Below are 23,726 nucleotides of genomic sequence, written 5' to 3'. Positions count from 1 at the left end.
ACAAATGGTTTTGTTAGAAATAAATTTAGCCTTATAAAATGTGCTCATTAGAAATCCTTTTTATGCCAAGAATGGTTCTAAAATATTTTATATACCTTCTCATTGCTTTTCTGAGACAGCTATATTAGAGACCTCTTCTAACTTTTGAGCATGCAAAGTGCCTCGAAGTGTACTTGAATTAGTATCTGAAATGTGACAGAAGCCGTTTTATGGCACACCATATACCTTCAGATACACAAGGAAATATCTGAAGTTGTTCCTATGGGTTTTTTTCCCCTGCAATATTTAGCCTAGGTGACATAAAAATAACCATTTTAATTCAACATGCCCAGGATTGATCTTCCAAAGAAAATATTAAAATGACTCTAAACTCATTCAGAAACTCAAAGATAAACAGAAACAGCTGCTAAATGTCTCACCAGCCAGTCTGAGATTCATTTCAATTACCCAACAAAAGGTACCTCAGGTGTAACAGAGCATTTTCAAGTTAAATTTTATGTCCATTAGATATAAGCCTAGCGGCAAGTCTGAATCCCTCCCAGTAGTTACTTCCTTTATGTCTGATGACATTTTCCTAATTCCCTGTTTAATTTTATGTTAGTTTTTATAGATAGTTGTAAAGTGAACAAGATAGAAAAATTTACACAGCATTCAGTATCTGTATTAAGGTTAATGTGACTTCCTATTGAAATCTTTTTCCAATATTGAGATTGTTTTCAAATTTTTATATTTTTCTAGTTGCCACTTTTTTCTAACAAAAAAAATGAAATATAATACAATTACTCTAATGCTTCTGGTGTGTAAATTTATATAAAACAAGTCAGCTTGCCCCCATCTCAAAAGATATTTGTATAGAAATTTTCAAAAAGAAAAAAGAAAAAAACCCTCAATGCAATTCTTAAGCCCTTGACCATATCTCGATGACAGTACCATAGAAAGCCTCAGAGTAAATACACACATCAACTGTAGAGGTATAAGGATTTGATTTTTATATTCTACATCAAGGTCAACAACCAATAACAGACAAGACCCACAACTCCCTCCTCCTCCCCAAACTGCGAGAGTGACAGTTGAGAATACAATCCCTACCTCCCCCACCTCACGCCCACGTACATTCACAAACTTGCGTGTTGTCATAAGGCCTGACCCCTCTCATAGAGGTCAACATGTAGATGTACAATGACCACTTATCTAGCCCCCAACATACAAGAAACTGAAAGTTGTCCACTAAATATACTATACCATATGGCCACCATTCTTGAGCACCTATTATGTGCCATGTACGGGTGCCATGTATGTGTATTACTTAGTCCTTACAAACACCTTATGAAAGAGACACATTGCTACAACTTTTCAGAATATGAAAATGATATGTAAAAAAAAAAAAGAAAGAAAGAGAAAGAAAATGAAATGCATAAAAGGGCAGTAACTTTCCCAATTCAAATCCTGGTCCAAAGTGTTCTTTCCATTGTTACATATGATGAAAGAATATCAACTTCTCCTCAATATAAAATATATATAACATGTAAATGCCATTATTAACTTTTAAACGTGCTCCCATTTCTTTATTTGGATGAAATTTCTTTGTACTGAATATTGCTAAAATAAAAATAATAATAATTGATTATTAACTGAAGCTTCAAAAACCTTTCACTTCCCTAAAGTTTTTGTCATAATGGTATTCAGCCGAGCAGCTTTTGACTGAGGTGCTTATTTCAAAGTGCACCCTTGGTGCTCCCAGACACTCAAGCCCTCACCGTTCAAAAAAAGAGGTTTTTGTAATGTGGATTCTTTGGCTTACCAGAAGATAGGAACCTAATTGCCTAACGTAGAGGAAAAGGGAAATTGGACAGGACATTCATGTATACAACTGCGAAAAAGTCACGGAAGTGGGTGAGCCTCTGGGAGGCCTGGAAACAGGCCCCGGTGCTACCAGGACCCTTTCTCTGCATATCTTCCCCTGTCTCTCTCTGTACCAGCTCCATTCCCTCCGACAGATTCTCCTTCCACCCTCCGACTTTTATTTCCAGCTTTACCAGCAGAAGGGTCATTTCGATCTGATGAAACCACGAGGGAAGACTTCATTAGACTGGCCTGAGTCTTGTTCCCACTCCTGCCTTCGGGAAGGTGGTATGATTGACAGCCCAATCCAGGAGGAAAAGAGAATCCCTTTTGCAAATTTCCCTGAAGAACATAAGTGTGGTTCCTTTACAGAAAGGCAATTTTTTAAGGTTTTTAATTTTTTTTTAAGTTTTATTGTTGACTCTGTTACGGATGTCCCCATCCCCCCCCCCCCCCCCCCACCGTTGCCTGCCCGCACTCATCCCCCACCCCCTCGCCACTGTCATCTGTGTCTATGAATTATGCATATATGTTCTTTGGCTAATCCCTTCACCTTCTCTCATAAAAAAGGAAAGGTTTTTTTAAACTTTTATTTATTTTTAGCAGATGGTGAATCCAGAAATTTAAGTGATTGGAAACAAAATCTGGAGGCATATGCAAATAATGGTCAAAAGCAAACACTTTGCCTCTTAATGCGCCTTCTAAACTGTAGAATAATGAATGAAGGGAAATGAGGGAGTATGTCCTTAGCCATAGTATTTTACCTAAAGAAATACTATTAAAATGTTTAAATCCATTCTTTCCTTCCCAAGACTTAATGTTCCAAGTAAACCAAAAAGTGATGTATCTGTTTTTGTGTTCCAGGCTCCACACTAATCACTGTTTTAAAATCAGTGTTTTTAAGACTGCTTAGAGTTGCTGCCGATAAAAACGCTGCATCATGAAGGTAGTCAGCATCTGAGCAACGTCCCCTCTGAAGCCCTGCTATTCCCCACCCAGACCTCTTGAAGCACATTAAATGCAAAATAGTTTGGGCATGCTATTTTCTATGCTGACATAACACAGCATTTCTTACTTTGGAAAAAAATCCTGTGCAGATGGCTCAAGAAACCAGAGCTTTTCCCTGAGATTAGAAACTACCATATCTTCATTAAAGACTGTAGATACATTGCCCAATGTCTGTGTTTTTTATGTGCCAATCAACAAATAGAAAAGGGAGTCAGGAAAGGCCAAAATAAACTTTTCTTTTTTTTTTTTCTCCTGATCTCAAAGAATAATCTGAAAACCCAGGTTTGTGAGAGTAAAGCAAAGCGATGGTGTGTGGATACAACTTCTCACTGTTAGCATTTTTAGATGAAGTCAGGCCGAAAGGTACAGCTTGACTACATCTAAAAGCAGCTTAATGACAGAGGTGGCCCTTTTCAATATCTGTAATCCAAAGCTTTTTAGGTTAGCAATTAATATTTTACTTTCTAGATAGGTGGTAAAATGGTTGTTTACCAAGTCTTAAGACATTTTTCAAGGTAGGGTGATGAGAACTGAGTGCAAGATGAGAGGGTGTTTGAGGCAAAAGGACTTGGAGCAAAGACTTAAAGAAGATGGGGGAGTTAGCCACGTATCTGGAAGAGAATCCCAGATATAGGGAACAGCCAGTACAAACGCCCTGAGGTGGGGGGATAGCTGGCATGTCGGAGGAACAGAAAAGATCACATAATAGCTTGAGCAGAGAGACAAAGGGGTACCAAGTAGGAAATAAGATCAGAGAGACAGCAAATGAATGACAGCAGATTTTGCAAATGAAGGCATTAATACATTTTTTGAGAATTTAGATTGTTTCCACATAGTATATTATGTTTCATCTCATACCTGATAGTAATGTTTCCTTATTATCCTCCTGACAATCAATTTCCTACTGAAAGTAATTTCATATTCTATGTGATCGGTATAATTGTATGATTCCATTCAATTTAACATTCTCTATGTCTAAATTCCAGTGTGTGGCTGATAATGAATGTGATTTAAAAAATAAAGCAAGCATTCAATTATTTAGTCAATTTGAACTACATTATGAAAAAAATGCTTTGTGCTCAATCATGGGTAAGATAACATTGATTTAAAATATTTACGTTGTCAAAATAAGACACATTATTTATAAATCTAAGACATTCCTCCAAGAATTGAATATTTAAGTATGACAATGCCATAGACTTTTTTAGAATATCATCACATTATACTAACAAGAAATATCTTTTAAAAATATGAACCACATCTTCTAGAATAAGTCTAGGATTTGATAAATGCCACAATAGATGTATTTTCCAAAGGAACACTGTTCCTACATTGTTACTTAAACCCATCTCTCTACTGCAGCAATTTTCAACCTTTTTCATCTTGTGGCACACATAAACTAATTACTAAAATTCTGCAACACAGCAAAAAATATATTTTTTGCCCATCTGACAAAAAATAGAGATATTTTGATTCACTCATACCAGATGACTCTTGTTGTGTTGGCTGTTGTCATTTTGTTATTTGACATCTAAGGGAAAAGAAGTCAGTGCCCCGACTAAATAGTCAGCTATTGCATGTTTTAAAAATTCTTGTGGCATACCATTTGAAAATTGCTGCTCTATTGTATCAGGATGATTCTACTGAAATAGGCATTGTTATTGTAAAACTGAAAAAGAATAAAGATGTGCATGGTGATATCTGTCGTATAGAAACCAGAACAGCTCTACAATTAGGAACAATCGATATGGTATGCTTATGGTGAAAAGCAAGTTGGCCCTGAGGTTATATGCAGCACCATTAAATTGGAAAGGCCATAGAACACTTACATAAGTGGGAATATAAATATAGCTGAAACAAGTTGATCATATCAGCTACTCAACAAATTTTTATTTATCTCTAATTTATCTCAAATTTTTAAATATCTCTAGTAGCTGGAACTATAATAATGAATAAAATAGTCATGGAAATTATACCATAGTGAGAGGAGATAAACACTACACAACTCGCTATACAAACACACAAATAAATTGCTTAATTACAATTGTCATAAATCTCCACTTGAAAGAAAGTTCCATGTGCTCAGAACTTTGAAGTCACACATCATAGTGCCAGCATGGTGAACAATGTCTAGCATATAGTAAGCACTCAACAAATAAGAACTGTTTATTTGTTGACTCAATGAATTATGTGAAAGAGAAGTATGTGATGACAAATGAGTACAAAGTAGAAGTCCTAACCAAATCTAGGGGCTCCGTTGTGATGGTGAAGCTGAAATCTGGAAAATGAATAGGAAAAAGGAGATGAAGGAAGAGTAGGGGAGAATAGGAAGAAAATAAAGAGAAAAATGCATGGTAGCAAGCCCTGAAGAGAGAAATTTGGTGCTTCCTAAGGAATTGAAAGTAGCCCAGGAAGGGGAGAGGGTTAGGGACAGGAGAGGGTAATTGAGAGACACAGAATCAAAGGCCAGATAATAGACAGCCTTGGAAACTTTAATGGAAGAATTGAAACTTTATCCTAACAGCAATAGAAAGCCCCTGAAGAATTTTCAATGGAGACATGATATACTCAGATGTATGTTTTAAGTGATGATAATGACACTATAAAGTAACAAATTCTAGGATTCTGTAGTTCTTTGAACACTGGATTTAGCATTAAAAAAAATCTGAACATAAACTCCTGAATTTGACTTGGATATAAAGAAAGACTTTTGATGGGAATAATTTTAAGAATTAGGAGTAGGTTGTCAATAGATGTGAATTTTGATTCATTGTGGTAGGTTTTATATCATACATGCATACTTCTGATGTTTTGATCCAAAACATTAATAAATAATCAAGTTAAAATTGATACCATGAGAAATCCTGAACTCATTTAGAGCAACTCGGTATTGTTTTAATGCTTGAATTGTCTTCCCCTTGGACTTCCATTCACTCCCATCACTATGTATTTACCAATCTTACATGGGATGTCATTTCTCCTAATGAAAGGAATTGGAAGCAAATATAAGTTAAGATATAAACATTTCTCTTTCTTCCTTACAATGTTATACTTTAAACAATCTGTATCTGTATTAGTCAGGGTTCTCCAGAGAAACAGAGCCAACAAGATATGTATATAAAGAGAGAGAGATGTATTTTAATGAATCAGCTCACACAATTGAGGAGGCTTTGTAAATCCAAAACCTGTAAGATAGACTAGCAGGTTGAAGACCCAAAGAAAAGCTGTAGCTCCAATCCAGGCAGACAGCTGACAGAATTCCTTCTTGCTTTGGGAGAGGTTAGTTTTTGTTCTATTAAATCCTTCGACTGATTAGATGAAACCCATCCCCATTATGTAGAGGAATCTGCTTTACTCAAAGACCATCAATTTAAATGTTAATCTCATTCAGAAAACACCCTTATAGAAATATTCAGAATAATGTTTGACCAAATATCTAGACACCGTAATGAGGCTGACATATAAAACTAACAATTACAGAAGCTAACTCTTTTTCATCTTTTTCTTACAATGAAAATAGCTAAAAATCTAGCCTATATGAAGCCTGGACTTTTGTTTTGATAATATGTCCTTTTATAGCAAGCAGTCTGTTATATATAAAACCATGATCACGTGTGTGTGTAAGTAGATAGTCATGATAAAATATAACCAATTAATTTTTGTTACTGTACATAAGTACAGCATTTTAACCACATACCTCAAGTGTAATATTTCCACATACCTCAAGTGTAATATTTAACCACATACCTCAAGTGTAATTTTACATAAGTACATTTTACATAAGTACATAAGTTACTATACATAAGTACAGCATTTTAACCACATACCTCAAGTGTAATATTTAACCACATATCTCAAGTGTAAGTGAAGTGTCCACATCACTAACCAATTATTTTCTCTACCAAGAAAAAAAATGAATGGTGGGGAAAGTTGGAACACAACTATGATTTTTGAGATGAGCTTTACTGAAAATTTCAAAATCTAGATGTAACTTCAAGTATGGATACATCTGTGTTCCTTAATTTATTCATATATTTTAGAAATTCCATTTTTTATAATTTAAATTGTTAAATTGACATTTAAATTCCAATGTTACTTCTTCAAATGACTTCACAAGACTGTCAAAACAAATATGTATATAAATAAGATGTCTAAGCATTAAATTTCAGTTCAATGTAATATTTATGATAAAATTCTACTAGAATAAAAATAATGCCAAGATGTCTATGGAAATTAGATTTTGATACTAGTATTTTGGTTTTATACTTTTATGAATCTGGGTTCTTTAAAATATGGTTTTCTTTCTTGTTTACCCACTTATAATAAATAGAAATAATTTATTTTGAGACTTGACGAGATTTTTAAGATGTTTTTGAGTCTTGCTGATAATTCCTTTTTTGTATGAAATTTCCTGGGGTTTTTCTTAACATGTTTAAACTTCCTCTCTTTAGGTTTGGATGTGTGGAGGAGAAATGTTCGATGTCCCATGCTCTAGAGTTGGTCATATCTACAGGAAGTACGTCCCTTATAAAGTTCCATCTGGGACCAGTCTGGCAAGAGTGAGTAACTGGGGATTTGAGCAAGCTGGGCTTGATAAGGCTTTTTGTTGGTAGAGAAAGCTGCCTCGCCCATGGTATAATTAAGACACAGTCTGACAGAAACACCTCACTAAAATACAACTTCCACCACTTGCCATTCCATTTGGCAGGCTTTAGTGTATAGAGAGTTTCTTTGTTTCTCAGCATTTTATTGCCATTCCTTAAGGATGTATTAGCTGTAATGCTAATTCTTGTTAACCATTTCAAAGCACTTGCACATACCATCTATTTAATCTTCACCATTACTTTCTGAGGTTGGTATTCTTATATTTATTTTGTAGATGAGAAAACTGAGGCTTAATGAAGTGGCTTGTTCCCGCTCACATGAAAGATAAATAGCAGAGCAGGGTTTAAGCTCGAGCCTTTGGAGCGAAGGTCCAGTACTTGCCTCCTCCCACCTGGAGCAGAACAGGAAACATCATAAGTCAGAGAGAGAAAGGGGTAGATCAGAGATGGAGAAAAGTGAATGCCCAACTCTGCCTTCTCACTTGTAACTGGGATCAGCTCTGCCTAAAGTTTTACCCCAGCCTCAAACCTCCAAAATTGGCCAAGTCCAATTTTTTTTTCAGGTATCGTTTTGAAAAATCCTTTCTCTTAGATCAAAGGCAAGGATGATTTTCTCTTCAGCCTTTCTGAATGTCTCCATACATGTTTGAGAGGACATAGTCACAAGGCCTTCTCAAAACAGTCCTGACCCTTTCTGTTTTCCATGTTACCTTCTTCCTGGCTGAATTCGTTTTACTCACCATGGTATGTACCTGCTACGGCTCAGATGCCAAATCTACAAAGTGGTGTTTTACCAGACCTCTTTGCACAATGCTGCCCTAGTAATCAAATTCTGAATTATTCACGTTGGTTCCTTTACTAGTTAGGGTGTAATATATAATTATCTGAGCCTTTTATATAAAGCTCAATAAGCTCACATAACAAGCTCTTTAAAAATATAAGCTAGCTCATCAGGATTCATTAGAATATCAACCATATAAAGGCAGAGCTTTTTCTCTGCGTTTTTTGCTACAGCGGTCCCCCCTTATCTGTGGTTTCACTTTCTGATGTTTCAGTTACTCATGGTCAACCATAGTTCTAAAATATTAAATAGGAAATTCCAAAAACAATTTATAAGTTTTAAATTGTTCATTATTCTAAGTAGTGTGATGAAAATTTTTCCACACTGTATATGCTACCCCCCCTCCACCCCCCTCCAACCCCCACCACCCTCAACACCCCACCCTGGGTTATTCGCCTGGTAGCTGTCTTGGTTACCCGGTCTGCTAGTACAGTATCAGTGCTTGTGTTCAGTAGCCATCAGTTTACTTAATAATGGCACCAAACTGCAGTTTGGGTGTGCCAAAGAAAAACCATAAAGGGTATGTACAATAGAAAAAAAAAAAATATATATATATATATATATATAGGGTTCCATACCATCCACGATTTTGGACATCCACTGGGGATCTTGGAAATATCCCCCATGAATAAAGGGGACTATTGTACTATACTCCCAGCACCTAGAACAAGGCTTGGTAGACACTCAACAAATATTTGTTGACAGAATTAATCAGGAAAAATTACAACTGGAAAATGCTTATTAAAACTTAAACATTTAATGCAAATAAAATTTACATTTATTATGAGTGTTTTGGGGGAAGTAGGATTTTTCCTTATGTCCGTTCTGAGATTATTTATCAGCAGTGTCTATTTTTCTTTAGCCACATCCATAATCTCTTTTACAGCAGTTTGAGTTAACAATAGTGAAGTTACATTACATACTCCTCAAAGGGAAAAAGTTGTATTATTCTCCCCCCTCAAAATATTAACAAGACATTAACAATATACTCCATTAAGTAGCTGTAGAAATATATTATTTAAAGAAAAGGATCCAATCACAAAATTATAAGATGATTAAAGAGCTGTATTTTGGGTAAGAAAATATAATTTAGTTTAGTCAGAAGATCTGACACACATGAATGTGAAAACTCATTCAGGAAAACAACAAGAATTCATAAAAAGGTTAACAGTTGAACAGCCTTGAGCACATATCACAAATCAACCATGTAAATTATATCATAAATCATAGCAGTTAAAAATGTCCCAAAGATAATGATGTTCTATCACTTATCCCTTTCGCTCTCTCATATCTCCTCCAGCTTGCACCCAGACTGAACCTTCATTTGCAACATGGACAGTGTGTGCTTGGCTTACAGTCGAAAGTAGAGTAAAACTGAGGGGCCTGGTGGGGGCGGGGGGAAGTTGTGCTCGTCCAAAGGGCTTATTTTCAAGTAATAAACTGCTCATATATTTTCAGGAAAAAAAATAAGTACATTTTCAAAGACTGTCAAATATAGGGAAACTAGGGCTGACACATAAAATTTCCAGCCAAAAGCAAGCATTCATTCAAATAAAAAGTCCGTAATTCTGAATTTTAATCTTTTCCACTTAAATTTTACTTGAGGACTCATTTTTTTCCCTAAATAGCTACAGTAATCAGGAAGTCATAAATATTGAAGCTCAGCTGTCACTCTAAGGAAACTTTTATGATTTTTTTTAAATTAAAAAGTACATGAAAATGAAAAACAATTCTGATATTTTGTGGGAAAATTTCAGCTACCAGATGTACCCTACATGATTACTAAATCATCAAAAATGATGAGAAACTTTAAAGATACTTCAAATCCAGGGCCATGTATACCTAAGACATAGATCATCTTTCCAGCCTCATTAGGAAATGGAGGCAAAGATGAAGAATGAACTCCAAAAACTGATTTTCTTATTTTACAAAGCTCTTTTAATTCTTCAAAACTGTGCACCTTTCATTTATGTACCTATGTAAATTGAGGATTTCAGCAGAATTCTAAAACATGCAAACACACACATAAACACACATGTGTGTGAACAGCTGACAGTCCTCTAAACAACCTACCAGGATGTATCATAAAAATAAATTCAAATAATTAGTTATTCAGTACCCTCTACTTATCTAGCATTACAGTCTGGTTGGAAGAGAAGATATTCACACGTGAAGCCATTAGAGGACAATACAAGATGATAAATAATTGTTTAACTGTATTATAAAGATATGCATATGTATAGGGAAGAGGAGGGGAAAGGGTATCATAGTTGATGATTTGAAAGAGGACCTTCAACAAGGTTCGTACAGTAGTGGTTTCCAAACACATATCCCATGACCAGAGCCGATTCCTGGCCCACTTTTCATCCACTGAAAACTGGATGAAAAACTGGATTCGAAATGGAAAAATTACAAATCATAAAGCTAAATCTATTCAATGTAATAACATCTTTTTAATGTAATGATTATAGGCATTTTGTGTTTTATGAAAGAATACGAGATAGTAGATTTTTATTAATGTCCTATCTGGCAAAAAGAAAATTAATATCCTTATGTCAATTACCACAAAACACAAAATTCTGAGACGTGATGGGTGACTTACACTTCACCTTCATCTGGGAATCAGAGTATTCACCATCATGAATAAAACTCCCTGTTTTACTGTGTCAGCTCGGGGCCCCGTGTCAGTAATGGGCACAGGCAAGGCATCTTATCACCAGGAACAAACAGCCAGGCCTGAGGGAAGGGGCATTCATCTTCTGAGTGGTAGGGAGACTAGAAAGTCCCCAGGACTGTAGTGACAGTCATCTCTTCTTTGGGATGGACTGACTGCCCTCCCTTCATCACAGAAGAGTGAGCAGCTCCTCATTAAATGGCACACTGAGCTGTTTGCTGAGTGACACCTTGCAAAGCCAGAGGTGGCTGAGTGACAGGTGGGTGGAAGCCTCTTCATTTCACAGGTTGTGGCATGAATCAAGTACTCTACCGCAAGAGCAGCAGTTACTGACACCTCACGGGCTCCCCTGTGAATCCCATTGTCTGGGGACAATTAAAGCCATTGGACTGGAAACAGGTGGCTCTCCTAGCAGGGACATGACAGAGGTGCAGAGCAGTCACCCCATGGCTAACCATACCAGCTAACTGTAGTACGTCACCGGACCCCATGGGAGCAACTTGGCCAAGGGGAGTTTCCCCAGGAGGGCCTGGTGGCAGCAGAGGACAGCCCTACAGACTGAGCGGGGCGGTCCTGGAAGCTCACACAGCTGTCTTCCCCAGCTCCAAGGGGAGGGAGGACTGCATGGGAGACAAAACTGGACCCAACTCTCACCCAAACCTGTAAGGGACACCAGAGAATGCGAATCGGGGGACTGACTATGTTGTCCTGTATTTTGCCACTGACACCAAATGTGGTATTGATAACATTTTATTTTCTAAAATTTCATCTTGCATTTTATGGCAACTGTTACCCAAGTTTCAGGATAAGAACTATAAAACCAAGGAAGTGAAACCCTTTAAGAATTCAGTTGTACAGGATGGCCCAGAGTACTTGAAAATGTAACTCACTTTAAAAGGCATAGAGGTTAAATGTTAAGTGAGTAGAGCTGGAATTGTAAATTGAGGCCTGGCTGTCCAAGGCTCAACCCGCCCGCCGTATTTTTCCTTATAGGAAGGTCTGGAATAAACAGGAGTAGCTGGGGCGTCATGGCAGGGCCTCCAGCATGAGCCAAGTTCCCGATAAGAAGGAGAAGGCACCAAGGTCACAGAGGATTGTGCTGGCAACCTCTGGAGTTAAACTGGACTGTGCACTGGAGACCCGCGCTGGAGAACCCTGTATGCAAACTGAGGCCTACACCCTTTTCTAATAGCATGTAGTGAGGTACTCATGGGTTTTGAATAGGAAGTGCTGGGATAAAAATAGAGAGGGTAAAATGGAAAGATCAACCAAGTAAATACTAAATGGGAGAGAGACTAAATTAAGTAACATTTTGAATGCAAGAAACATTTGTAAACAAAACTTCCCAGAACATTTGTATTGACTCCTCATGTTTTGCAGGGAGAAAGATGTCAAATGTGACTAATGAGGTTTTCATTGCAGTGTCTGAATAAATACTATCAGGACAAATACAGGGATATGAGGAAAGGAGAGGGGAAGATGCTGAGATTGGTTTTAGATAAAGTGGGTTACAAGTGACAGCTTAACGTGGCTTCAGGGAGAGCCAGCTCTGGGAGATGGGTACAGACTGCCCATCTAGAATGTGAGGGGCCACAAAAAACAGACTTTGCCAGATTTTCTTTACCAATAAATTTCACATCTGGAGAAAATGGTTATTATGCCAAGCGTTGTTCTAGACCGTGGAAATGTAAATGATGAACAAAATAAACACAAGCCTTAACTTTTTATAACTAATGACTGACTATGACAGAAAGGTAGAGTCCAGCAATCTATGTATAACAATCCAAACATCGTCAGCCTGAGAGAGAGTTAAACAAAAGTAATCAAACTATGGAATTAGATCTGTATCTTATATAGTATACTTATTTATAAAGTATTTTATATAGTTTATAATGTTCTCATTGGGATTATGATTTTACAGAATAGGAAATATATGTCATAGCTAATGTAAAGCATTTTTTAGTGTGTACAGTAATATATGGTCTATTTACCAGATTATATTTAATGATCCTATAGGCTACACTGTGATCTATAGACAAGTTACAAATGCTTATAACTTTATATAATTACTCAAGGCTTCTTAGCAGGATGCAATGATCTTCGAAGATTTCCTATGGTTATTATACTTCATGGGCACCAAGGTTAAATCTGAGGTCTGAGGGAGGATGGTTGTTTGGCCTCAATCAGCTCTGAAATTACTCCACATAGCTCCTAAAGTGCCTTTCTTTGTGCTATAATTCCTGGTGGCATCCAGACCTATTGATTCCATGGATTAGTCAGAGTCTTGAAATTGGTGGAAGTGGAAGGAGGTGCGGAGAGGCAAAGGGGTAGAAGAAGAGGAGAAGAAGGAGGAGGATGGGTATTTCAATGTCAAAGTCAGACTACCCCAAGTTGATTAATGAGTGCTTCCTCATTGTTCACCATGGAATTGGCTATGTAGCTGAAATGGAAGAACACATTATCTAACATATGCAGCTCTCCCTTGTTTATGTCAGAAAAATATATCAGTTGAGGGAAAGCCTTTATAAGACCAAAATGACTAGTTTGGTACAGGGAAATAAAATCACCAACAAGGCTGTAAAATGGGGTGATGAATGAAAAATCTACATCCTACAAATTGACCTTTCTCCCTTGATGATTATAAATCAGTTTCCTCTCATAAAACTGCCCAGCAAATAAGAGCTGTAGCATAACAACCTTAGCCATCAACAGCAGCCAGCACTTCTCTCTACTGCTCTTAAAACTATAGAGTTCAGATGCTTTATTAGAAACTACCATTGAGTTCAGGGACGCAATGGCCTAGACTTCCTCACCAAAAGCAGAAAGTGATGACTTCTCAAAAGAGTCAGTCTGCCTAAATGGCTAGGACTTCTGTACAGAAGCATTTCCTCTAAAAGCAATCACTATTTCTAATTCTTTCTTATAATGTAACAAAAAGGCTACGGAGAAGGAAGAAACTTTGCTCTGTTCTTCAAGGTTCTTCTGGCTAGTCTTATAATAAAATCTAAATGACAGATTAACCGGAGAAAATAACCAAATTTAATTACATGTGTTCATACGACCCCCCACACACATGAGAGAGTCTGAAATCCCACATGCATGAGAGGTCCAGTGTCAGAAAGGGAAAATAAGGTATACATGGCAGTCTGAGCTAAAAATGAGGTAAGGCACCTTGGGGGCTTCAGAGGATGCAAAGGAGAGCAGATGTTCAGTAATTTGATGTTAGCCCCGCCCTACTGATTGGTCAAAGCGGGTTATTTCTGGTGATCATTATGGGCAAGCCCCCTGATTTAAATCCTTCAAGGAAGAGGTAAAAGTTTCTCAGGATCTTAGAGTCTCAATTGTCTTCAGCTTAAAAATAATTCACATGCCAAAGTGGCACAGCTTGGGGAGGTCTAATCTGAACCCCGTCAAGAGAAATAGGGCTGTTCAAATCTGTGGCAAGAATGAAAGATGATTTACACACTGCAATTATGTGGTTGTTTCTCTCCCCTCTTGGCCACATTTTAAAATATAGTATTTTCTAATTGGATGGAACTTTTTACTTAAGAAATTCAAGCATCTTCCATAAATAATGTTTCATTATTCTTGAGAGCCTCCCTAAAAATCAATCATGTTTATTATGTGACAATAACAATTTAATAAATCATTCATATACGATGAGTCCATTGCACATTATAAAGAGCAAGTTTATCTCTAACCTCATCAAAGGCTCAGGCTGGAGAAATGCTTCAGTAGATGTGTATCAAGTGCCTACTCTGTGCCAAACAGAAATACATAGAGCAGCAATTTTCAACTAGTGTTCAACAAGAATTTTTACAACATGCAATCCCTGTTTAGTCAGGGGCACTGACCTTTGTTCCTTTAGATTGTCAAATTTAAAAAATAGTAACAGTCAACAGAACAATAGCCATATGGTATGAATGAATCAAAATTATACCTATTTTTTTTGTCAGATGGCAAAAGAAAAATTTTTTTGGTGTGCCACAGAATTCTAGTAAGTAGTTTATGTGTGCCATGAGATAAAAAATGTGGAAAATTGCTGGCAGAGAACATGTTACACATCTTTAACCAATAACATTGGGCCATTCTAATTAGATTAAGCCACCCATCTATAATGGAATGTCACCTCACCACCCAAGGATTTTCTCCACACTAGAGATAAGTCTTCATACACAACATTGGCAGAGCACTCATACTCAGACTTTAATGATGTCTCTTTTTTGGAATACTGGGCATTTTATGTTTGTTTTTCATGTGAAGAAAATACAGCAAAGTAAAACTGTTCCCTCTGCCAAGGGGACTAGAGAGATGGAAAAAAACATGAAACACAAATTTATTTCCCACTGCTTGATCCTCATTTGCTCCCTTAATCTCCCAATAGTATTAGAATTTTTTTAAAGTATGTATCCATATGTTTTTTGTCTGTTTGCTTAACAAATAACAATACAACCACACACTGTCTTTAGAATTTTTTAACATTATTGAGGTAAAGCATAGAATTTTCCCACCCAAACATAAGACACTGAAAAAGAAACTGAAACAACAAATCACTGACTGGTCCAGTCTGTTGTCATTTGGAAGCATCAGTAAAACAATGTGAGGTTAAGACAACAACATTACTTTAAAACTCAGCAATTTCCTACAGAACTTCTCAAAACTAATTTTATTCCGTAGTTATTCTCCTATTTATTTGCTATTTCCCCTCCCAAAACTCCCACAGATGATATCTTTTCCCCAGTATTGAAGCCTTTTGCTCAGTTTAATTGTTTGAAGTATTCCTCAGCGCTTTCCCAACTTTCAGGCTCCGCTGTGGCTTGTGAATCAGTTATCTGATGCTTTCTAATGTGCAAAGCAGAGCTTGGAAGTCAACCAGGTAATTAATTCCCAAGCTATGGGGACAGTATTTAGCACTTCTCTGTCTATCTAGTGAGGACAAACATTTCACATTAGTTTATTTTGTTAAGCTTATTGGAAGATTTTATAGAGTAAATACAATATTTAAATAGTAATCCTACGTGATAATTAGCTGCCATGATTAATCATTACTTTCACTTTGCCATTCTTAATGAAATTAAAATGGGTTTCATTTTTTTCTTTTTTTAATTTTTTTGTATTTTTCCCATTACCATTTAGTCCCCTTATACTCACTCTCCCCTGCAATCACCACACTGTTGTCTGAGTCCATGAATGCGTTTTCCTTGTTGCTCAGTCCCTCCGCCCGCTAACCTCCCCTTGCCCTTAGCTGTTATCCTATTTTTTATGAGTCTGTCTTTATTTTGCTTGTTAGTTCAGTTTGTTCACTAGATTCCACATATGAGTGAAATCTTATGGTATTTTTCTTTCTCAGACTGTCTTATTTCACTTAGCATAATGTTCTCCAGGTCCACCCAAACTACGGCAAAGGGTAAAATTTTCTTCTTATTTAGGGCCGAGTAGTATTCCAGTGTGTAAATGTCCCATAGTTGTTTTAACCACTCATCTACTGAAGGACACTTGGGCTGTTTCCATATCTTGGTGACTGTAAATAACACTACAACGAACATAGGGGTGCTTATGTTCTCTCAAATTAGTGTTCTGGGTTCCTTCGGATATATTTCCAGACGTGGATTCGCTGGGTCAAAAGGCAGATCCATTTTTAATTTTTTGAGGTATCTCCATACTGCTTTCCACAGTGGCTGCACCAGTCTGCGTTTCCACCAACAGTGTGAAAGAGTTCGCCTTTCTCCACATCCTCACCAGCATTTGTTGTTTGTCTATTTATTGATGACAGCCATTCTGACAGGTGTGAAGTGTTATCTCATTGTGGCTTTAATTTGTATTTCTCTGATGATTAGTGACATTGAGCATCTCTTCATATGTATGTTGACCATCTGTACATCCTCTCTGGAGAAGTGTCTCTTCAGGCCCTTTCATTCTTAATGAAATTAAAATGGGATTTATTATTTCTTTCCTATGGTGCCTTTTCCAGTCTGCTTTTAGTTACTTTTTCCTTACCTAGAGCACCTTGACACTCCTTGTTCTATTCAGCATTTCTATACCTTTTTTTTTTTTTCAAAGCACTTGGGCAACAAACTACATGGTGAGCCTTATTTGTGGACTGGGGGGAACTATAATTGCATTCTTATTGTTCACATTAGAAGTGAACATTTCCCTGCAGTCAGGATCCCACTGGAGCCTGGGAAGGAAAAAAGCCTGTTTAGACAATAGGTCCCTGCTGCTACCAAACTAAGCTGCTGAAACTTAAGCAAATTAAAATATTTTAGCACGCCATCCTCTCAGCCAAATCTGCAACACTTGCACGAGGGAGCCGTGCTGGTCGTTTATACCTCTGCCTTTCGGGACCGCCACTGGATCATGAAGACCCAGAAGCACCTGGAGAGGAGGGACTCATTCTGGAGAATTAGCATCTTACCAAGGGACGTGTAATCGCACAGCGACACTGCTTGAAGCCTCTGCTACTTCATTTCCATTCTAATCACCCTTGATTCTAATAGTTTATTAGTTCCTGGCAAGAATCCTATTTTCAACTGTAATTCCAGCCCAAGTATATCTCCTTTTTAATGTCATTTAACGTTTTTCCGTAAACTGAGAAATGGTCTAAAACCAAATGGCAGCTTTGAGGTGTCTGGTTGCTTTCGGGATTCTAATTCTGAAAAGAGTTTATGAAAATAAAGTTTCACAGATTGCCTACATTTTGAACAGATATAATTTCAACCTAAAGACCCTGCATGAGTTACTGAAAACACAGGGATTTTTTTTTTCCTGCCTATTTTGAAAGAATGGAAAATAAAATAGGCTCTTCTAATAACAAATGGAATGAATACTATAGCACCATTTAGTTCAATCACAGTTTGTTTGAATGCTTGCTACAGATCGTCTTGTGAAGGAATAAAACACTTAATATTCCCTTTGCCTCAAGGTTAGAAAACACTAGTTGTGATTTATTTTGAAAAATAAAATAGCCAATGTGTTAATAATAATCATCTGCAAATAAGATCATATTTTTTTATACTCAAGTTGTGATAGCTGAGAATACCATGGGCTGGATTGCCAGTAGCGGACACCCCGGTGTCCCTAGACATCCCTAACCCACCCACGTACTGACATCCTCATTCCTCATCATTTGTCAGGTGCAGTACCTACTCTGTACCACCTGTGAGTGGCTTCTTCTACTTGTGCTCCCACTTGCCTCAGTTTCTTGCTTATGAGGCAGTTTAGAAGCCACATCACCACACCCCTCAGTAAGAGCTATCACCTTCTAGCTTGTGCTGTCTTGGGAGAAACCAGTCCTCCAAGTGCCAGAACTTCTCTGGGTCCTGGCCAGACTCAGACGGGATCTCCTAGGTGTGGGCCATATGCCCTCCCTCACCTGAATACAAAAGCCCTCTGCTTCCCCTGGGCTCCCTTTAAGAATTCCAACAGCTTCTGGTTATCTCCAAGTTCTCAGAAAATCCAGAAACCAATTCAAAAAAGAATTCCATCATATTCTGATCCTCAACCTCAGCCAAATAATACAGTCTTAAGGATGAAAAAAATAAAACAAGGCAAAACAAAACAAAACAGAAATGATACTTTCAATTTTGTCCTATCATCCTATTTTTTGCCTCTGGGACTAAGTCTTAAAGGCATCGCAGATTCCTTCATGATTCTTGGTGGCCATTGTGTGGTGACAACACCCCAGCAGCCTCATGTGGAGCCCCGCGTGGGGAGAAGGGAGTCCTCCTAGCGATACAGCAAGCACCAATTTGCCAGACACGTGAGTGAGTCACATGGGAGACATGTTTCAGCCCCATTTAAGGCTTAAGATGATGGCCTCCCCGGCCGGGAAGTTTGACTAAAACTCCTGAGAAATCCAAGCCAGATTGTTCCCCAAACTACTCTCAAGTTGCTGCCACACAGAAACTGTGAAAGTTAAAACATGTTTATTACTGTTTTACACCACACCATTTTGGGGTAATTTGTTATGCATCAATAGATAACTAATACAGCTGTTTCTGTTTAACACTCCTTCATCAGCAACATTTAGCCTAACTTTATTTATACATCAAGTGGCCTATTTGAAGCTTAAAAATTAGGCAAACTTGTACATCCAAGGACACTATCAACAGGATTCAACAGAGTGAAAACACAATTCACAGAATGGAAAAATTATTTGTAAGTAATTATCTGATAAAAGGTTAATATCCAGAAAATTTAAAGAACTCCTACATTCAATAACAACAGCATCAACAACAACAACAACAAAACTAATTTTTTAAATAGGCCAAGGACTTGAATAGACATATCTCCAAAGAAGACTACAAATGGTTAATAAGCACATGAAAAGATGCTAAACGCTGATTTTTAGGGAAGTACAAAACAAACCCATTGTAAATACAGACCCATTAGGATGACTTATTTTTTTTAAATAAAATGAATGTTAGAAAAGACATAGAGAAATTGAAACCCTTGAGCATGGTAGAAATGTTAAATGATGCAGCCACTGAATGGAGCTTTCTCAAAATTAAAAACCCAGCAATTTCACTTCTGGGCATATACCAAATAAAAGAATTCAAAAAGCAGGAATTCAAACAAGTATTTGTACATACATATGTGTAATAATAGTTAAAATATAGAAGCAAACCCAGTGTCCAGTGACAGATAAATGGATAAGCAAAACATACACACACACAATATACATGCAATGGATTATTCTTCAGCCATATAAAGGGAGGAAATTCTGACAGATACTACAAAATGGATAAATTTGAAGACATTATGCTAAGTGAAATAAGCCAGTCACAAAAGGACAAATACTGTATGATTCCATTCTTAGGATACCTAGATTCCATTTATGTGAGGTACCTAGAACAGTCAAACGCATAGAAACATGAGGTAGAAGAGCGGTTGCCAGGACTGAGGGAGGGGGAATGAGGTGTCAGGGTTTAATGGGTCTGCAGTTTCAGTTTAGGAAGACAGCTTCGTCCCTTTCATTGCAAGTGCATTGCCCCTTCACCGCAATGACTGCCGCCCCCCTAAGTCTCCTGGCCACAGACCAGCTGTCTCTTGAATGGCAGCAATGTCAACATTCCCATGGTCAGTCTTGTTCTAGAAATTCTGTTTGAATTTCACTTCCAGCATTATCCGCTGTTGGTAAGTTTTGCTGCTCTCTCATCTTTGTTGGCCAATTCTGTCTTTTCAGTTATCCATTTTTGTGAAATGCATGAAGGTTTATTGATGGGAATCAAGGATGCCACACCACGGAGGGCTTTGCTGCCCCGGTGTGAACTGAGGAACAGATGTGCAACGACCAATCACCAGCAGACTTTGAAAGAAGTGATGAGATTGGTTGCTGATCGTACTGTGCATCTCGTGGGAGCTAAAAAAATATATATATAATAATAATTTTTCTCCACATTCTAAATTTTGTTAGACTGGGCTAATAATGAAATTGACAGAGACAGATTAACAGGAGAAAGTCAAGCTTTAGTACATACACATTGGGAGATCTACAAAAGCATGAAAATTCCAGAGACAGTGAGACAACATTGGATATAGAAGACATTTGGGGACAAAGGAGAAAAGGATGGGGAATGGGATTTTAGGTTTCAGAAGTGAAAATGGGTGATTTACAGGTAGTTGAGGTAGAGCAGCTCACACATGGCAAAAAAAAATCCTTGCTGGGCAGCTCAGAAATAATGGGACACAGAGGGTATCTAGCTAGCAGCCCCTGCCCGAAGTCCTCTTTTTTAACACAGTTAATCCAAAGTAGGCAAAGGGAAACATCCTAAGATTTCTTTCCTGAAGCAGGTTTTTCTGTCTGAATCTCTTGGACAGGAAAGGGGAGGTGAGGGGTGTCAATAGTTCTCTCCGAGTCTTGCTTTTTAATAAACAGCTTAAAATCAATATCTCAAAAAGGTCAGCTTCAGAGTGGTAAAATTTTGATTCCTTTTAATCTGTAATTTACATAATGATTTGAGGCCTGAAGAGCTAACAGCAACATTTGTCCTTTATACAGTTACTCACGATTAATATATCATAGTGAGTCAAACCTGAACTGTGTTGTTGGGAGCATGTGAATGTTCTTAATGTCATTTAAAATGGTTAAAAGGCAAATTTAAATTATTATACATTTTACCACTTAAAAAATTAGGCAAACTTATTTTAAAATTCATCTACAAATGCAAAGGACCTAGAACAACCAAAACAACTTTGGTAAAGAACAAAGTTGTAGAGCTTACATTGCCTGACTTAGAAACATGAAAAGCTATAGGAATCATGACAGTAGGTATTGGCAACTATTAGACAAATGGAAGAAAATAGAGTCCAGAAATAGATTCCTTCATATGGCCAAACACTTCTAGGAAAAAAATAATGAAGAAAAATTGTGAGATTGGGCAAAGATTTCTTACATATGACACCATAAGCACTTGTCCCTGGATAAAACTTGCAGGTTGAAGTTCATTGAAATAACGACCTCTTGCTCTTTAATGGGCACTGTTAAGACAATAAAAAGACAAGAGATGAACTTAGAGAAGATATTGATGAATTCACATTTCTGACAAAGAACTTGTATCCCAAATATATAAAGAATTGTCAAAAATTAATAATAAAACAAAAAACAACTCAATTTATTAAATGGACAAAAATATTTAAACAGATATTTCACTAAACAAGATGTATAGTAAATAATTACATGAAAAGATACAACATAATTATTTATTAGGGAATGTAAATTAAAAGATAATGAGATACCACCACCCACTTTTATAATGGCAAACATTAAAAAGACTGACCATACTGAGTTCTGGAGAGGCTATGATATAACTGGAATGTTAATAGGAATGTAAAATGATACAACCACTTAGGAAAATAGTAGTTTCATTTAAAGTTAAACTACCTAGCATATAACCCGGCCAGTCCACTTCAAGATATATACCCAAAAGAAATGAAAGTCAATATATGCTCAGAGACTTACACAAAGTTGTTTATAGCAGTATTACATGTAACAGCCCCAAACTAGGAATAGCCCAAATGTTTTTCAGGAGTAAATGGATAAACAAATTGCGGTATATCCACAGAATGGAATCCAATAAGAAGTAACACATGCAACTCCATGGATAAACCTCACAGTAATTATTCTGGTGAAAGAAGCCAGGCAAAAAGAGCATATACTCTGTGATTCATTTATATAAAATTTTAGAAAATGCAAGCCAAATTATAGTGACAAAAAGTAAAGCAGCATATAACACCGAGCATGCATCCATATGAACTTTGGGTGATTATGATGCGTCAGTGCAGGTTCGTAAATCACAACTACACCGCTCTGGCGGGGGATGTCGGTAATGAGGGGACTTGTGCCTGAGTGGGTGCAAAGAGCGGATGGAAAAATTTCTATACCAGCCCTTCAATTTTGCTGTGAACCTAAAATTGCTCTTTTAAAAATAGTCTTAATGTGGCAAGATAGTAAGAAGCAAGGAAAATTATTTGGCAAGTGTTACTGGGGAAACTGAAACAGCTGGTTCAAACTGGCCTCATCCAGTACCATGACTCACCTGCCTCCTTCTCCCCTGCACAACTACTCCCTTCAAGGGCATTAAGTCCTCAGGACAATGAGGTTCTTGATCAGCATCAGATAATCTTAGCAAAAAACCTTGGATCTGCTGACCACAGAGTTTTGGTCAAACTATACATAACACCTAAGCCTTGGTTTTGTTTCAGCTCCAGGCCCAGAAAATCAGCAAAATCATATAAAGCGACCATGGCTGGCACCAGGACCAGATGCAATGACCAATGACCTCCTACCCTAATGCCAACAAATCTGTAGAGGCCATAACCCCTATGTGCTCATTTTGATGAATCAGCATATTAAAAGACACACCTGGAAAGCTGATGAATATTCTGTGATCCTCCCCTGAAACCTTCCTTAAATTTCTGACTTTAGAAAACAGATAAAAACCCTTAAGGCAAAGAACCCAGCAGATGCTCTCTCTTTAGAGCATGCCTGTACTTTCTTTCTTCTGGCACAAAAAGGAAGGTCTTCTTTCCTTTATATCTTTGCTTGCTTTCTCCAAAGCTCTGAGGGCCCGTATTTTGGCTCTGAAACTTATTTCCTGAGTCAATTCAGCCCAGCTGACTCACTTCTTATGCCTCCGGGACCTTCCTCTTGTGGTAGAGTTCTTGACTCTAAATTCTTTCTTGCCAGGCTCAAGAACTAAGGTTGCTGAACCAAGAGTCAATATCACTGCTAACATTAATAAAAAATTAAAAAATTTTAATATATCAGTGGTTGCCTGGGGTTTGTAAATGTGCCAAAGAAAGGAGATATGGAAAGGGATTTCAAAGAATCAAACAGAAACATTTAGAGGTGATGGATACATTTGTTATCTTAATGGTGGCAATGGTTTCACTAATACATACATATGTCCAAATGTACCAAATTGCACACTTCAAATGTGAGTGGTTTATTGAGTATCATTATTCCTCAAAAAGCTATTTTTAAAATTAGGCTTATCGTGCATTTTTAAATAAGGTATGTAGTTAAATAATTTAGCTACATTAAATGCCATCAGACACACAACCATAAATACCCAAAATACTTAGCCAAAAAAATATAATAGAGATATAATTAAATTACATTAAAACAACCAAGAACAGGTAATCATTTGCAAACAGCTCACACATTCCTGAGGAAAAAGACAGAGGAAACTGCCTGTGAGTGAAGCCTCCCTTTTAGTACTGGATTAGCCATCCTCCCCTTCTGCTGAAGGCGTCC

General features: G+C 37.3%; 1 protein-coding gene across 1 annotated transcript in view; it reads left to right on the top strand.

Annotated features, from left to right (window-relative positions):
* Positions 1-23,726, top strand: part of GALNTL6 (polypeptide N-acetylgalactosaminyltransferase like 6) — an 861,777-nt gene that overhangs the window by 781,851 nt on the left and 56,200 nt on the right. Inside the window, exon 8 of the mRNA XM_054576052.1 lies at positions 7,302-7,409. Within this exon, the coding sequence (XP_054432027.1) occupies positions 7,302-7,409 (108 nt within the window). The remainder of the gene's footprint in view (positions 1-7,301; positions 7,410-23,726) is intronic.

This window comes from Pteronotus mesoamericanus, unplaced genomic scaffold (assembly GCF_021234165.1).
Source record: "Pteronotus mesoamericanus isolate MK-2021 breed Mesoamerican mustached bat unplaced genomic scaffold, CSHL_Meso_final contig_32, whole genome shotgun sequence".
NCBI lineage: Eukaryota > Metazoa > Chordata > Mammalia > Chiroptera > Mormoopidae > Pteronotus > Pteronotus mesoamericanus.
Note: the sequence above shows the minus strand (reverse complement) of the source record. Positions and strands in the feature narration are given on the sequence as shown.